Below are 16,639 nucleotides of genomic sequence, written 5' to 3'. Positions count from 1 at the left end.
ACACCATCAAGGTCTAAGACTCGCAACAGGCGCTTTCACTACCTCCCCAGTAGAACGCTTATATACAGAAACAAAAATGAGCTCCCACTAAACCTAAGAAGGCAAAAATTGGGAACACAGTACTATATAAAACTTGCTTCAAACTATCTTTGAATCCCAATTTAACCTATCCCTCAACATAAAAGAACTCCTCTCCGAGACACAAATAAACATTACCCACATACACAAAACTGTCACTTCAAAAACACCCAAAGTCACTAAACATCCCAAAACTAAAACAAACCCGATCGCCCTCCAAGAAAAAACCGAATCCATCAGAAATGTTTTTTGTGACTACTTACACATATATACTGATGGATCCAAAAATAAAGACAAAGTAGTGTGTGCTGCTGTATTTAATAACACACAACTGCAACGACGAATTCCAAGCAATGCTTCAACATATAGTGCTGAAATCCTGGCCATCAACTTAGCCCTAGACATCATCACAGCAAACCAATCCAAGTTCATCATCTTCTCAGACTCCAAATCAACACTCTTATCCTTATTAAACCAAGAATCGACAAACCCATTAATCATCAAACTCTTACATAGAATAAACCAATTATCCACAAGCAAAACCATCATATTCTGCTGGATACTTAGTCATATTGGCATCCCCGACAACAAAAAAGCTGACAAAGCAGCAAAAAAATCATTACACCTAAATATTTCTGATTTCGAAATCCCCCATTCTGACCTCAAACCAAGAATCAACAAGTCTGTTAGAAATAAATGGCAAGAAACATGGAACAATCAACCAAATAACAAGCTTCAAAATATCCAACCTAATATCGAGGATGGTATCCAGGATACCGGAAAATAAGGAAAGAAGAAGTATTACTAACCAGACTCAGAATAGGACAAACCCATATTACTCATTCTCATCTTCTAAAAAATGAAGTACCCCCAACATGCATTACCTATCATGAACCATTTACAGTAAAACACATATTAATCTACTGCCATGTTTTTAACTCAATTTGATCAAAATACTACCAATCCAAAGACCTAAAAGACTTATTCAACAATACAGACCTAAACAAAATCTTGAAATTCTTAAAAGAAATAAAATTATACAACAAAATTTAAACCTTCCCATTCTATAGAAACATTAATTACCATTGACACATTGACCAATGTTTAATCTAAAACCGAATATATCACCAATAGCCAAACAGAACCCGGCATTAAATAACCTCTGACGCTTGATATGCCGTTAAACAAACCAATCAAATCTCATAATGGCAGACTAAAGTTTTCTTTGAGCTTATGGAATAACCAAAAGTCACAGGGAGCAAGGTCTAGACTATAGGGAGGGTGAGGAACTTCGTGAAATAGTCTGCGACAAGAATGGGGCCCCTTGGGACAAACTTGGAGCAAATCTTCCGCATCTTCAGTTCCTCGTGAATATTTGTGTTTACAGTTCCCACACTGACATCAAACTGTGCACTTTTTGTTTCTATAGACACACAACAGTCCTAATCCATGAAATTCTTTATTTGGCCAATCAACTTTGGTGTTCTGACTTCCTTACTCCTGCCAAACCTCTCATCATCCCTCACAGACTCCTTGCCTTCCTTGAATCTCTTATGCCATTCAAAACTGATGCTCGATTCATGTAAGATGGCCCAAAGGCAGTCTGAAGCATTCCATATGTTTCTGTGGCATTTTTTCCAAGTTTAAAACAGAATTTTATTGCATATCATTCTTCTAAAGTGTTCTCACGTCCAGATTGCAGTTTTGAAATTCACCAGCTGTGACAATCAGGCTTTAGTATGGTGTATTCCAATTCCTGCTGTAGCTTTTCATTTGAAACTGAAATCATAAAAATTGGTTACTCATCTCATAAGATGTATAGCAATAGCATACTGAATTTTCAAGAGTCTACGACAATTTTAAATGATTGTACAAAAAAGTTTGGAAACTTATTGAAGGCACCTTGTACTTATATGAGTGTTTGGCAGTTTGGTATTGTGTGTGTGTGTGTGTGTGTGTGGATTTACCTTGCTCTTGTTAGTGTATGTATAGATATGCATGATGTATCTGATATGTGAGTCATTGAGTCCTTTACTTTTGCCTCTTGCTTTCTTCCCCTTCCGACAGTAGGTGGGATTGAAAAGCATACATTCTGGTGTTTTTCTGGAGCAGCCGACTTGAGAATCTGTTTAGTTTTTACTGTTTGTCTCCTCACTTTATAGGAGTTTCTAACTTTGCACTGGCTTACTATTTTCACATGTGTGTGTTACTTTTGAGGGTTTGGAACGCTTGTCATTGGTTAGAAATATTTTGAATTAGCACGTTTCTGTGACAATTTCATTGCTTTGGAGATTGAGAAGGAAAGAAAATTCCAACCAAGTGAAGACAGAAAGAGTGTAGAAAGAGTGAGTCCGTTGATTCTCATTTGTATTTTTGAAGCGTTTTCCAGAGAGTTTCATATGGATTGTGCAGAAAAGATGCTGTACTCATGATAAAACAAAAAGGGTTTTTTTTAATAAGAAAATCAAATTTCATGAGTCTCCATGAGTGTCTTGTCCACCATTTTGGAAAAAGTGTCAATAGAAGACGTGCTGGTTAAGTTGAAGACTTCAAGAAATGCTATGGAATGCTATGGTCAGAGAGGGAATGCTATGGAATGAAATGGTCAAAGAGGGAATGCTATGGTCAAAGAGGGAATGCTACCAAGTGCGATGATTAGTGATTATAATGTTTGAAAGCTCGAAAAAGAAAAAAAGACTCCTGCTCAGTTTGTAGAAAGGGACTCTGTTGCAATTCAATCTCTTTTGTGGTAATTTGTGGATAATTAGGTACACAAATGTAGTAGAATTACTAGTAGATTGAGATAGGATAACCAGTTTATGAGTAAGACGATAGAGATGTATAAGAACTCTGATGTGAAGTAAGTTTTTGTGAATGGCAAAGCTATTGAGGTTGTTCAGAAGTTTTGTTATCTTAATTCAAATTAAGATAACAAAACTTCTGAACAACCTCAATAGCTGAACGTGCATCTTCTTCTCTCCACTGGTCGACCTCTTAGGTTAATACTAATCAAATGAATAGAAAAAAAAGAAAATACTAAGCCTTCTTTTATGAATATGTTGTTTTAACAATGAAAGTCTCAGAATAAAGAGAAAATGATTTTAACCATTTAATTTAAAAAAAAAAAAAATGATATAACATTATTCGGTTTTCTAAATTTTCACATTAAACTTGTAAAATAATGTTTTCATAGATGTGATTATAACATAGCGTGGGTGCGCATATGCAAATGCATGTGAAATGACGTCACTGGTAAAAAAAAAAGACTATAAAAAGGAGTTCATGTTATGGACGTGGATAATGTTCGTGATCACGTGCAAAGCGTGAATAATGGTCGAGAAGACAAACACGTGAGGAACATCACAGCATTAGGAAGAGAATGAGGAAATAAATGTTGTTGCACAAAAGGGAAGTTGAAGTTCTTTCTTATTCTTGGTCTCCTTTGTGAAAAAAATGTACAACATGCTGGTTCCCAATCAACATTACATCTATATATATGAAAGCGAAAATGTGTGTGTGTGTGTGTGTGTATGTCTGTAAAAGGCTTTTTTAGCTGGACTTTTCGCTCAGCTCATTCCTTCTTAAAACTTTTTATATCACGTCTAAATGATAATATCTATGAGTTACAAATGGGGGTCGCCTGTCTATTTAATTTGCCCGACTTTCACGCGCTATTTTTTCCAGATTTTTAGAGCTTCCCGTGTATCTTTCGCTTTTCAGTATAAAACAAGCAAAAACTGGCTTGCAGCCGCGTCATGTTTCAAAGTCAAACATGATGCGACTTAAGGTTTTCACACGTGTTAATTTCATTTTATAGACGTTAAATTAAGAGGTTTTTCATTCTTCTTCTCTCGTGGCCGAGATGCTAGGTCCCAGGGTTTTTTTCCATTTCGTTTCCATCTCCACGTCAAAGGTTCGGGGTTCAAGCCGACTTTCCTACTAAAACTTTTTTTTTTCTTTTACACCTCCAAACACCCGGCCAACGTTTTTTTTTAAACAGGGTTGTTTTGATCCCTCCCCAACACACTCACACACACACACACTTCTACAAACACCCGGACCACGCCGGGTACACACCGCTAATCTATATATATAAAAGCGAAAATGTATGTATGTATGTTTGTGTGTCTGCTAAAAACTTTTGACCGACGGAACAAAAATTCACAAACTTGGTATCATATTAAAGCCCCACCCTCCAGACGACAAATATCGAAAAATTAACGCAAAAGGACCATCAGAAGTGCGTCAACTGATCGATTTTCTGCAGGGGGGGGGGAGTGACATTTTAATGTTAAACATTACATATTTTTAAATCTTTATAACTGCCCAAAAAAAATACGGGCGCCAACTCTTCTACATAAAGTATACACGGGGCCGTTTATTTTGGGTCAACTTGTATTTAAAACCCGCTGAGTCATGTCAGGTGATCTTGACGTCAGCAAGCTCTAATGGCAGTCTGAATTTAAAAAACATGTTGTTATCAGTAAAAAAAAATTTAACCCTTACACAAGCTAAACTATGAACTTCTACGCTATGACAACGTTACCAAAGTTATTAGCACATTAAAAATAGTTAGATACGATAGTTAAACGAAAAATAACAAGCCAAAAATGTGAAGTAAAAAAAAAATACGCTAACAAAAAATATTAGCGATCGAAGTTTTTACAAAAAAAAAACAGCCAGACACCATTTTCTTTTTTAGTAAGTCTTTAGAGTAAGGAAGACGAAGTGAGAGAGAGAGAGAGAGACACACAGACAGATAGAGAGAGAGATGTCTAGACAGGAAACGAAATACGTAATTTAAAAACGCTAATGTGAAGTAAAACAAAAAAAATAAAATACTGCTACATCATCTCATAACGCTCCCGCGATGACCTCATTTAGTGGCTATCTGTCAATCAAACCTCTTTCACTCGCTTTATAAGCCTTATTTTAACACTATAATCAATTCCTCTTACTCTTGGCCTACACGGTTAAGTGGTTGGAGTTTGTTTCACCTCCGCGTCAAGGCTCCCGGGTTCAATCCAGCCTCATGACCAAAACTATTTTTTTTTTCTTTTACATCTTTAGACACGCGGGCAACGTTTCTTTATTTTTTTACTTCGCTTATTCTTTAGTTTACTTCTTCCCCCCCCCCCCTATACACACAGCGGTTTTTTTTTTCTCTGTTTTTTTGTTTTGTTTTTTTTTGTTTTGGTTTTTCCGATTTTTTTAACATCATTTCAGGGTTATTACTTATCTCCCCCCCCCATACACACACCTACAAACACCCGGGCAACGCCGGGTACCCCCCCTGCTAATATATATATATAAAAGGCAAAATGTGTGTGACCATTTCGTGTATGTCTTCAAAAGGCTTTTCTCGCACATGCTCCCGGGGTCGTTACTATCGCTTAAAACTGTGTATATCGGTTCTAGATAATAATATGTACGATTTGGGAACGCATGTAGCTTATAGATTTATTTACGTCGACTTTTACAAAATTATTGCTATTTTGGCTTCTCACGTGTTGATTGGGCTTTTTAGTATAAATAAACTGAAACTAAGCTCAAACGAACGTTCTCAGCATTGCGCCAGGGAAAACGTCGAGCGTGACTTCTATTTGACCTTCTTAATTAGGTCAAATGGAAGCAGCAGAGTTAACTTTTATCGCGCACGCCTGTTTTTATAGTTAAATAAATAAATTCAAACCTGCTTAAGGTTGTCTGTCGCCATGGCTCAATGGTTAACGTAGCACGGTTTGTTTTTTTTTTCACACATTGATTTCCAACTCAAGGGTACGGGTTCGATTCTCATACTCACCTACCAAAACATTTTTTTTATTATTATTTAACACCCTCCCCCCCGGTGTTTTGATTTACCTGTCCTCAAGACACCCGGGCATCGCCGGGTACCCCCCGCTAGTCTATAATATAAATCTCACCTGTTTGTTTAAATGTATGTTTGTATGTCTGCCTAAAACTTTCGACAGAGGTGACGGATTTTAACACACATTCAAACACCTGGGCAATGCCGGGCACCTAGGCTAGTATATATATATATATATATATATATATATATATATATATATATAATGGATAATATTAAAGCAAAAATAAACGTGGGGGGGTATTTTTTTGTTATAGTTTTCTAAATTGTTAAATTAAACTGAAAAAATATCAAATATTCTAATTCTTTACTGCCATTTTCTTTTTTCTGTACAATTTGCGGGAGGGGTGCTTCCTGCGTTTCTCTTCATATGTTCTTTTTTTCTCCATTTTCTTTTTTAATTTTCAGAATCGTTGACAATCTCTTGGATGATTTCAAGTCTAAAATGCAGTTTCACCTCATGTGTTTCCACTGTGAAGACCTTCATGAAAGTGTGGCCTGAGGGGAGGAGGAAGACAAAGAGGAAGAAAGCAATGATGTTGAAAGAGAAGAAAACTAGAGGAACACGAAAAAAAAAGAAATGGAAGAGAAAGGAAAAAAGAAAGGGAGAGATGATGATGATGATGAAAAAGATTACTCTTCCTCTCTCACCGAGAGAAGGGTTGGGGACAAATATGGAAGAGAAACTAATTATAAAATAAGAATGTCAATTTCTTTTTTTTTTCTTTTTTTTTTTTTTTAAGTTATTATAACAACATTTTTAAAAGAATTGTGAGCGAGTCCTCAGGAAATATATATTTGGGGAGAATGGGGTATGCTAAAATTAAATAGCAAACTGAACTCCACCTTAAAAAATTGAATAAGCCATTTAAAAAAAAAAAATTATATTCTGAAAAATTAGTGCTTAATCATTATTAATCCAAAGATTTATTTATTCTTTTAATAAATATAATAATAATAAAACGCCTTTATTTGATAATTTTCAAATACAAAACTATAAAAACAAGGCAACCATAACATAGCAACAAATCATAATCGATATACGCATAAATACGCAGTAAACGGTTACATGCATATGCAAATACGCATCATTCATATCTAATTTGAAAAAGCAAAAATGTTATTAAATAACAAAACTTTTACAATTAGCATTTGCCATTTAAATTTATTAGAATGTCACTAACATCATGGTCAGGTCACGTGTTCAATTTTACTGCTAACTTTCCAATTGAAAAATGCTAATAGGAATGAAAGGACTATGAAGGACCTCTGGTAGCAGTGTCAAATTTGAAATGAGTAAAAAAAAAAAAAAAAAAAACTCTGAGGTAACACTGGGTAGATATATCTAGCCTATTATATAAAGAGCAGTTGTCTGTGTGTTTGTATGGCCAGCTAAAAGTCAAAAAGTACCAAACAAAGACCCACAAAGTTGGTATATTCTTGATCGGTGTTACCCTGGATGAATAATATCTAAAAAAAAAAAAAAAAGAATTTTTAAATTAGTCATTCTCTGGGGAGAGTCAACTGGGCCAAGTTTCATCAGGAGGGTCGTTTTTTTTTTTGTTGTTGTTTTTTTTTTTTTTTCAGTGTTATTATGTACTAATTTGGAAGGAAAATGTTGAATGTGCTGGTTGGACGAGACAGAGAGATAGAAGTTTTAATAGAAATAGGTTACTTTTGCTCCGAGCAACTCATCTAGTTATAATGTAAAATGTATTGTTAAAATACAAGTAATTAAATTTTATGTTGATGAGGACAAATTTCCATTGGACTCACAATTGTTATGATGATGCTGATAATGATCATCAACAACTACAGTAATAAGCGAACATTCTTTGAAAATATATTTATTATTAGTTGTACTGAACTGGCGTTGCCCAAGAAGTCATTCTATATTTTGTTTTTCTTTTTTTTTAATTTATATTAACAAATTATTGAAAAACACTGGTAGAAACGAAAGGACTTTTATCAAATTGTAATGAGTACAAAAATAGAAATAAACTACTATTACCAAGCAAAACTGGTCAGATAAAGCTAGTTATGATATAAAATGTATTGTCCAAATATGAGTAAATAAATCCTATATTGGTGAAAATTAATAGTGAGTGTTGCACTTTGACAGCATCTCAGGACAAATTTCCATAGGACTTGAGATTGTCATGATGATTATCATCACCATCATCAACACTAATATGGATATTCTTTGAAAATATATTTATTATGAGCTGTATTAAGCCGGCATTGACCAGAAGTCTTGTTACTTTCATTTTTTTTTTGTTACCAATTTTTTTTAATAGTATTTTTAAAGTTAAATTTAATTAAGTATTATTTTGTTAATAAATTAATTGAACCGAATTGTTATAATACTGTAACTAACTAATGTTGCTTTTGTCTATAGTGCGTCAGATTGCTGAAACAATCTCTCATTTGGTGATACATGCACCAAAATTGAAATTTGTCAGGTTTGCTTCTGCAGCCATCTTGAAAACTGGCAGCCATCTTGAATTTTCTGAAGGCTAATGTTCTTTTCTTAAAATGTATGTCCTGAACGTCATTTGTCCAATTTTGGTGCTTGTATCACTAAGTGAAAGATTCTTATGGAATATTGAGATAACCTGCCCCACTACTATGCATAAAATTATTACATGTAAATAGCTTTTAACATTTTCAATACATGAGGATTTACTTAGAATTTTAGGTTAAGAGTCAGCTAATGTACTTTATAACTTCCAGCATAGCACTACTGGAAGCAGTGACAGGGCAAATCACTTCCTTCGCATTTTTTCTCTCACGCCTATATCTCCTCTGTGCATGTACTCGTTTTTATGTTTTTCCGATCGTTCTTTCTTTTTAATTAAAAATAATTGAAAAGGTCTTTTTTGATCTTATTTTAATTAAGAATTATTAAATTAGTTTTATTTTTTTTAAAGAATTATTGAAAACATTTTTTACACTTTTTTAAAAGAATTATTGAAAACACTTAAAATATTTGAAAACTATTTTGGGAATATTATATATTGGATACGTTTTTTTATGATGTTTGAAATTTTGTTATTTTGATTTCAATAATTTTATTTTTATACTTTTCATAAACATATATATTTATTATATAAATTCAAATAAAAAAAACTTATTTCTAAAATTTGAAAAAAATTTTATAATTTCATAAGTATATTTCTTATAAAATTTCCAATAAAATAAAATCTTTTATTTTTTAATTTTGTCATTAAAAGTGCAAATAAAGACTAATTATGTTATTTTTATCTTTTTATAATTTTTGTTAATTTTATTGCGTACTTTTCAATAATGTTCTTTTCTCATATTCTATTTCAATAAATCGTTTCACAAAAGAAATATTGAAGAACAATAAAAGTGAAGGAACTGATTTTCCTTGTCACCACATTTAAATAGCACCACGCTAGAAGTTAGCAAGTATGTTAGTTGACTATAACCGAATTTTAAAGCCCAAAACGACTCTCTGTTCAACATTGTAAATGCTTCCAAAATTCTTTTGAAACTTCAAACAGTCTCAAAGTAATTCTTTTTTGTAATTATTAACAAAAGATTAAAATCATTTGATTTCTTTATAAATGAACCAGAAAGCATTCTGGTAGATTTAATGTCATAATTGAATTATTTTTTTAACTTGGATTTTTTAAAAATTATTTTTGGTACTTGATGCTACTGCATATTTTATTTCAGTAAATAATTGACTAATAATAAAAATATAAAATAATAATAGTTATGTATAAAATAATAATAGTTATGTAGAAAATAATAATAGTTATGTAGAGGCGAGAAACGCACAAATGCATTACTGTCTTTGTTGTTTTAAACAAGGAATTCTTATTCCTGTTATTTTTCGGTGAACTTGTGGTTTCATTTTGGTTTTTCTGGGTATTTCTGTCCTAAGTCCTTCTTCACATATTCTATAAAACTCCGTTAGATTGAATGAAATAGAGGATATAATTCAAAGTTCCCAAAGTCGAACTCAAAAATGCTCAAGAGTACACCAGCTAAGAGGTTGCTGTAGTAATAATAACATTATCTATCTTGAGCACCAAAGAGTAATGAATTCTCTTAATCCTTTTTGGATTTGTAAATTCTTGAAAAAGGAACTAGAACTTTCATTTCTTAACTAAAGGAATCCAATTCCTTAACTCTGAGTTGCATGTGATTTCGGAAGGAAAATGAAAGTTTGGATTAAGTTCTGGCAGCAAATGAATTTAATTTCAGTCTTAAATTTTCTCTTTGATGTCACATGGCTAAACTAACCAATCAGATATCTTCTTCAAGTCAGTCGGTTGACTATTTCTTTGACATAAATAGCTTTTTTAATACAAGGTGCATACTTTAAGTTATTTTGCCAACCACTTGTGTTAAATATTGGTCTGTGTTTTTTGGGGTTTTTTGGGTTTTTTTTAAAGAAAAAAAAGTTGTTTCAATTTAATTCCTTTGGAAAAATACTTTTACATACAGGGTTCTTGTTGATCCTAAGATCAGTTTCCATTAATCATCAAAAAAAAAAAACATTGTACCTGGAGAACTTATCTTAGAAGCAGATGTGAATAAAAAGAACCAGAACTAAGAACACAAGTTTATCTATAAAGAACGGACATTTAAAAAAAAGCAACAACACATTGAAAATTTAATCATGAACAGAATCATCACTAAGTAATCCTGCCATTTTTTTTTTTTTTTTTTTTCACGTGATTGTGTTGGGGGTAAATGTATTCTAAAGTGTACATGTTGTAATGCTGACTATCCATATGGTAGAATGATAGAATAACTCCAATTTGGCCTTAGGAAACTAAACTATAGCATTTTATTGCCTTCTTAAATTTATCTTCATAGGTTGTGTGCCTGAACTAAAGCAGAACAATGAGAGAGCGTGAAATTTCAGGAACTGATTTGACTGGTGCCTGAAAGAAAAAGAGGTTGATTCTAATTTTTTTCCACGCATATGCCCGAATGTAACCACTTGATCTTTTAATTCCATTCACTACTCTGCTTGTGTAATCTGTGATTTATATGTCCGTATGATGCTTTAAAGATCAATATTCCTTTTACTTTTTTACTAAGTATGGCACAAGGCTGCCAACCCTGGGCACTCTTGATGCATATATTGCATAAAACAGGTCATATTCAATCCGCAGACTTTTATCAGTTTTAAAATAATAATGCGGTTGTCAATACAACTCAGTGATTGAATCGTAGCATTGACCATTTTCCAAAACCTGCAGCAATAAACATCATCAGAACATGTCTGGATACACTTGGATTCCAATCCCAAACCGAATCCAGACTTTTATCAGGGTGATTTTTTTTTTTTTTTTTTTTTTTAGTTGTGATGAAGAAAAAAAAAAGTTTCCAGTAGGTAACCAATCCAAAGAAGTCCTGGGCAGTTTCTTCTCATGTGAAGAAGAACGAAAAACTGTGAGAATTCTTTAAAGATTCAGTATATTTATGGCATGATCCCAATTTCTGATTGGTTGCTAGCAGAGCACAGCTCCATTTGATTGATCAATTCCTTTCATCCCTCTCTATAAATAGAACTTTGCAATATTCTGTAACCATACCCCATTTATTATACCAAAAATATTACAACTGTGATGGAAAAAAACTGGACTTGGTTAACATATGCCCTTCATTTTTATTTCATTTTATTTCATCAATCACCATTTATCAAAAGGATTAATGCGATGAATAGATTAGTTCAATGATGATGAATATTATGAGAAAATTAACAATAAGGAAATAAATAAATGAATGAAATATGATTACTGTTAGAACGGCTTATGAGAAGTATTGGCATTGGATTTGAAGATGACCATGTTGTAGCTCACAGGAAAGCAATCCTGTGGCAATGTGTTTGCTATAAATTCTTGGAAATTTCATTTGATGTTAGGCGAATGGAGAAAAAAAGGCCTTTGCAGTTGTGGTAGACTATCAGTTCTTGCTGTGAATGTCTGACTTGGAGAAACTAGGGATTGAAGCTTGGTCAAGCATTTTCTATGAAAGTAATAATTGAAAGATTAGCAACGTTTCATTTTTTTCTGAAAACGGTCTGTGGAGAACAGAAAAGATCGTTGCAAAGATATTGAATTAATCCATAAATTTTTGTAAGACGTAAAAAAAAAAAAAATACAAATAACTAGATGCAGGTGCAGCTAGGTTTGTTCTTTTGTTTTTCTTTTTTTTTAACATCAGCGCATGGGAGACAACTCGTATATTGTCTTTATTACTTAACTAAAGAAAAAAAAAAGAAATAGATCTGATATAATTTAATTAAAAAATAAAACAATGAATATATAAATAAACTTAAATAAAAAATTATAAATAATAATAATGATGATGATACTAAAAACAAACAAAAGCAATTAAAAAAAAAACAGAAGTCTATCAATATTAAATTTAAGATTTATTCAGAACAGAATTGATTCCAATGACGATTTTTTTCCCATGTTTTAAAAATAAAGTTGAGAATCTTCATTTGTGATTATTTGAAGAGCAGATCTTCCTAATATTATAAGAACCTCAACATCAAGTGACAGAGGGCAAATAAGATTTGAAATTGAAAACCTTCTTTCATTTTTGTATCCGTTTCTGCTAATATCTGATAGATCTCTTCATTGGAATCGTCTAATATATATATATATATATATTTCTGTGGAAATATATTTTCTTATAATATATACTAATCCTTATTTAAGAAGCTCAATGTAATTACAGAGCAATATAGTGAATAAATGACAAAATTCTATATTCCCAAGTTAATGATGTTGACCATCTTATAATTTATTCCTTTAATTCAGTTCACATTTACAATTCTTGACAGTATCTGTTTCATAGCACAAAAACAATCACTTAATTATTATATCAATCAGTGAATCTATTATGCCCTTAACTCATCAGAAGAAATAGCAACAATCAATCCGTCAAAATGGCGTGATTGAAACATATAAGGTATTTGCAGCTTCTCTTCCAATTTTTGGATTTTAGTCATGTCAAAACACACTTTATTTCCTTTTGCTGGATTGAATGTTGCTATTTCTTCTGATGAGTTAAGGGCAAATAGATTCAGTAATTGATATTATAATTAAGTGATTGATTTTGTGCTATGAAACAGATACTGTCAAGAATTGTAAATGTGAACTGAATTAAAGGAGTAAATTATAAGATGGTCAACATCATGAATTTTGGAATATAGTTTTTTTGTCATTTACTCACTATATATATATATATATATTATGATTTTAGCTGGGCACATATAACCTTTATTATAACTAGTTGTAAATACCTAGCATTGCCTGGAATGTATTGATATATTTTTAATTTTTATGTATTCAAATATTTTTAAAACTTTTACGTGAAACAAAACAAAAGTCTAATTCTAAGGAAAACAATTGATTTTATATGCTTTAATTCAAAATATGAGTTATTCTTCTTGTCAATTTTGATTTTAAAATAATTTTTGTTTTCTCTTTTGTGATTAATTTAAAATGTTTTATAATATTAATCGTTAGGATTTTATTAAGTATTTTTTTTTTTAATTGTAGCGAAGAACATTATTTTATTGCCAATAATGCAGTATAACAATTGAAAATTACTGTTTAAGAAACAAAGTCTGATGTGTCAGCTTAAATGCTTTTTTGGGTATGACTTTAAAAATCTCTCAACTAACTTTATGGTTAAAAGGTAAGAACCTGAGACTTGCTTACTAATTCATGTATTTTTCTTTGCTTTCAACTGTTCCCCATCCAGTTAAATGGAAACTCCTCTCTCTTATCTCCTTCCCACAAACCAATCATCTGAATGTAATAAGTTTCCTTAAAATCATGCTGCCATGGAAATAAAAAAAGCATCTTATTTTTAAATCGCTTAATTATTTACCTGGGTATTCTGATAGTCATAAACATTTACATTATTCGTTCATTTCAATTATACGGCATAATCACATTAGATCACCGAATTTAAGCAACATTGAGCCTGGTCAATACTAAAATGGGTGACCATTTGAGAATTTCAGGTGTTGTATGTGTTCTCCATTTATCTAGGAATTGTTTCCAATCGTCCTGGACTTCTTGTCATTGGACTCAAACAGTGCTGATTTAGGAGAGGTGTGGTTGAGGATTGCGCAACCCTTGCCTCACAACTATATGTGCAACTACTCTTACAGGAGTATCCATTATCTTTTGAGACTGAACGGAGGCAATGATCGTTTTGATACAAACAAGTAGCTTTTGTTTTAATTTTAAATTTTACCATTGATCAAAAATAGTTGGCATATACAACTTTTCCAATAAGTCAGAAGATCAATCTGAGTTAGTGTTGTTCATACGTGTCAAGGATACATCTTCGACAATCAGTACAACAGTATGGGCCATTTTTGAGTAGGTGATGACCTGGCATCTGTCAGGCTGAGTTATGGTTCTGTACAGTTGAAGAACTAAGAGGTAACTTTCCCAGGCTTTACCTTCTCTCTTTGGGAGTGGTGTTAATTTATTGCTAATCGCCTGAAGTGCCCCTACTGAGGAATTTCAATAGGGTTGTTCAGACATTTTTTTGTTGGGCAGTGTGCACACGTCTTGTGCACTGTTTTTTCGAGACTCACTGTTACACCCTTGTGTCACATCTTGTGGTGAGATAAAAGTAGATATCAACTTTTGCCATTGGTCAGAAACAGTGCATACAAGTTTTGCTGTTAATTGTTGAGCATTATTCATTCATTTATGTTGGCATTCATTTCCCCCATGTCTTTCTAGTTAGAATTTTTTTCTAGAAAGTCTTCAGGTTCTTATGAAGGGACCACATGAAGGTTGCCAACATCCCTAAGTGGAAGGAACTGGATTTGAACTTGACACTCCCTGATTGTCAGTTTGTGCCAATAACCACTTCATCTCCGTCACCTCCTTTTTTTTTTCGCTGCTAACTAAGTTAGATGTAGATGAGATAAAATAGAACTTTAACTCAAACGTATACTTTTAATAGAATATAATATATTGCATAATCTACAAAAAAAATTGAAAATGTAGAGATACAAGAAATAGACAACACAAAAAAATACCAAAATAATCTATCAAATACAAATTAGCTTACTACTTTGTAATCCTTTTAATATCAAGAAAAATTAAGATTTTATCATTTCTTTCAATCGTTTTTTTTTTTTTTTTTTTTTTTTTTTTTTGTTTTTACTTATGCTGAAATTTGGTTACTTATGTATTTTTGGCACCGTACTGAAATAATAACGTTATTATTTCGAAAGCCATTCTTAACATGGGGAGGGTGTTATGTAAGTTTCCTGTGCTTTCACCTAACAATTATTAAATTGTTAGGTGAAAGCACAGAATAAAAAAGATATCATAAAACTTTAATTTAATCTGAAAAAAACTATTTAAAAATAGCCCGGTACCAAAAATACATTACCACCGAAATTGTAGTCATCACAACCGTCAATCAAAAGAATCTGTTGCAAAAAAAAAAAGAGGTGGGAGGGCACCACTTATCAAGTCCCAGAGGCCACTCAAGAATATGGGTTAGGGGCTAGGTAGATGATGAGACAAGATCAGTCACAGTGAAAATTGGGGAGGGCTAGATTATCTAAATGGATAACTATAGGAATTTATTCACATTAGACTTGAAGGTATAGTCAGCCAGGGAGCAGGCAAATGGTATTGCATTCCACAAATGGACAGTTCTAGGAAAGAAACTCTGCTCATGGAATTTTTGCTTAGTTTTGGGCACAGATAGGGAGTGAGGAAATTTGGTGATGGTTGTTTTAACCAGACAAGTATTTGTTGTGAACGTTTTATGGGGAAGGACCATAGATTGGAGCTCAGTCGAACACCTACCATTAGCTATATCGATAGAACAAAGACTCACAACCTCTCTTTTGTGAGAAAAAATGGAGTAGGAAGGTGAAAAGGGCAACACCCACTAAATTTCGAAGACAGTTTTGTACCATGTCATGACAGACAAGAGTGCTTTTAGGCGCTTCATCTCATATGTGGCAACAGTACTCCATTTTAGGCCATATTTGATTCTTGTACAGGTAGAGGATTGCGTCATGGGTAAGATGCTTTCTGAAGTGGTAGAACGATCCCACCATGTTCAATGTCGATCTTTGTAGTTTCAGTTTCTACTGCTAGAATTATCTCATTTAGACTGCTTGCAGCCTTTTGGTACTGAATGGGCTAAATTGCATTGAGGTATCCTAGCTGAAGCATATTCACGTCCAGATTGTTTAGAGGGTGACAAACTGATTCAGTGTTTAATCTCAAGGTCTGTATATTGTTATAGTCACATTAACACACCAGTTCCCATTAGATCATCAAAGTTAAGCAACAGTATTAAGTGGCTAATATCAAATGAGTGACCATTTGGGGAAAACTAGATACTGTACGTGACAAAATCTCTCCAAATTAATCTACAAATCATTCAAATGCATGATCTATACGAGTTAACGGTACATCTTCGACAATCAGTCCAACAAAGTCTGGGACATTCTTAAAGTTGTAACATTGCATCTGTCAGGCTGAGGTATGTTTCTGTACACTTCTAAGAGGTGCGCTCTCCCAGGTTTTACCTCCTCTGTTTGGAAAAGGGGTTAGTTTATTGCTAATCATCTGAAGTGCACATATTAAGGAATTCCAACAGGGTTGCTCTGGCATTTTTTTGTTGTTGTGTATTGAC

General features: G+C 32.8%; 1 protein-coding gene across 1 annotated transcript in view; it reads left to right on the top strand.

Moving 5' to 3' along the window:
* LOC145277943 (exocyst complex component 2-like) overlaps positions 1 to 6,528 on the top strand; it is a 164,473-nt gene extending 157,945 nt beyond the window's left edge. The window contains exon 29 of the mRNA XM_080130027.1: positions 6,356 to 6,528. Within this exon, the coding sequence (XP_079986153.1) occupies positions 6,356 to 6,449 (94 nt within the window). The 3' untranslated portion in view covers positions 6,450 to 6,528. The remainder of the gene's footprint in view (positions 1 to 6,355) is intronic.
* The last annotated feature ends 10,111 nt before the right edge of the window (positions 6,529 to 16,639 follow it).

This window comes from Euprymna scolopes, chromosome 6, assembly GCF_053919585.1.
Source record: "Euprymna scolopes isolate OS-2025 chromosome 6, ASM5391958v1, whole genome shotgun sequence".
NCBI classification, from domain to species: Eukaryota; Metazoa; Mollusca; class Cephalopoda; order Sepiida; family Sepiolidae; genus Euprymna; species Euprymna scolopes.
The sequence above is the reverse complement of the archived record's forward strand: the minus strand, read 5'-3'. Positions and strand labels throughout refer to the sequence as shown.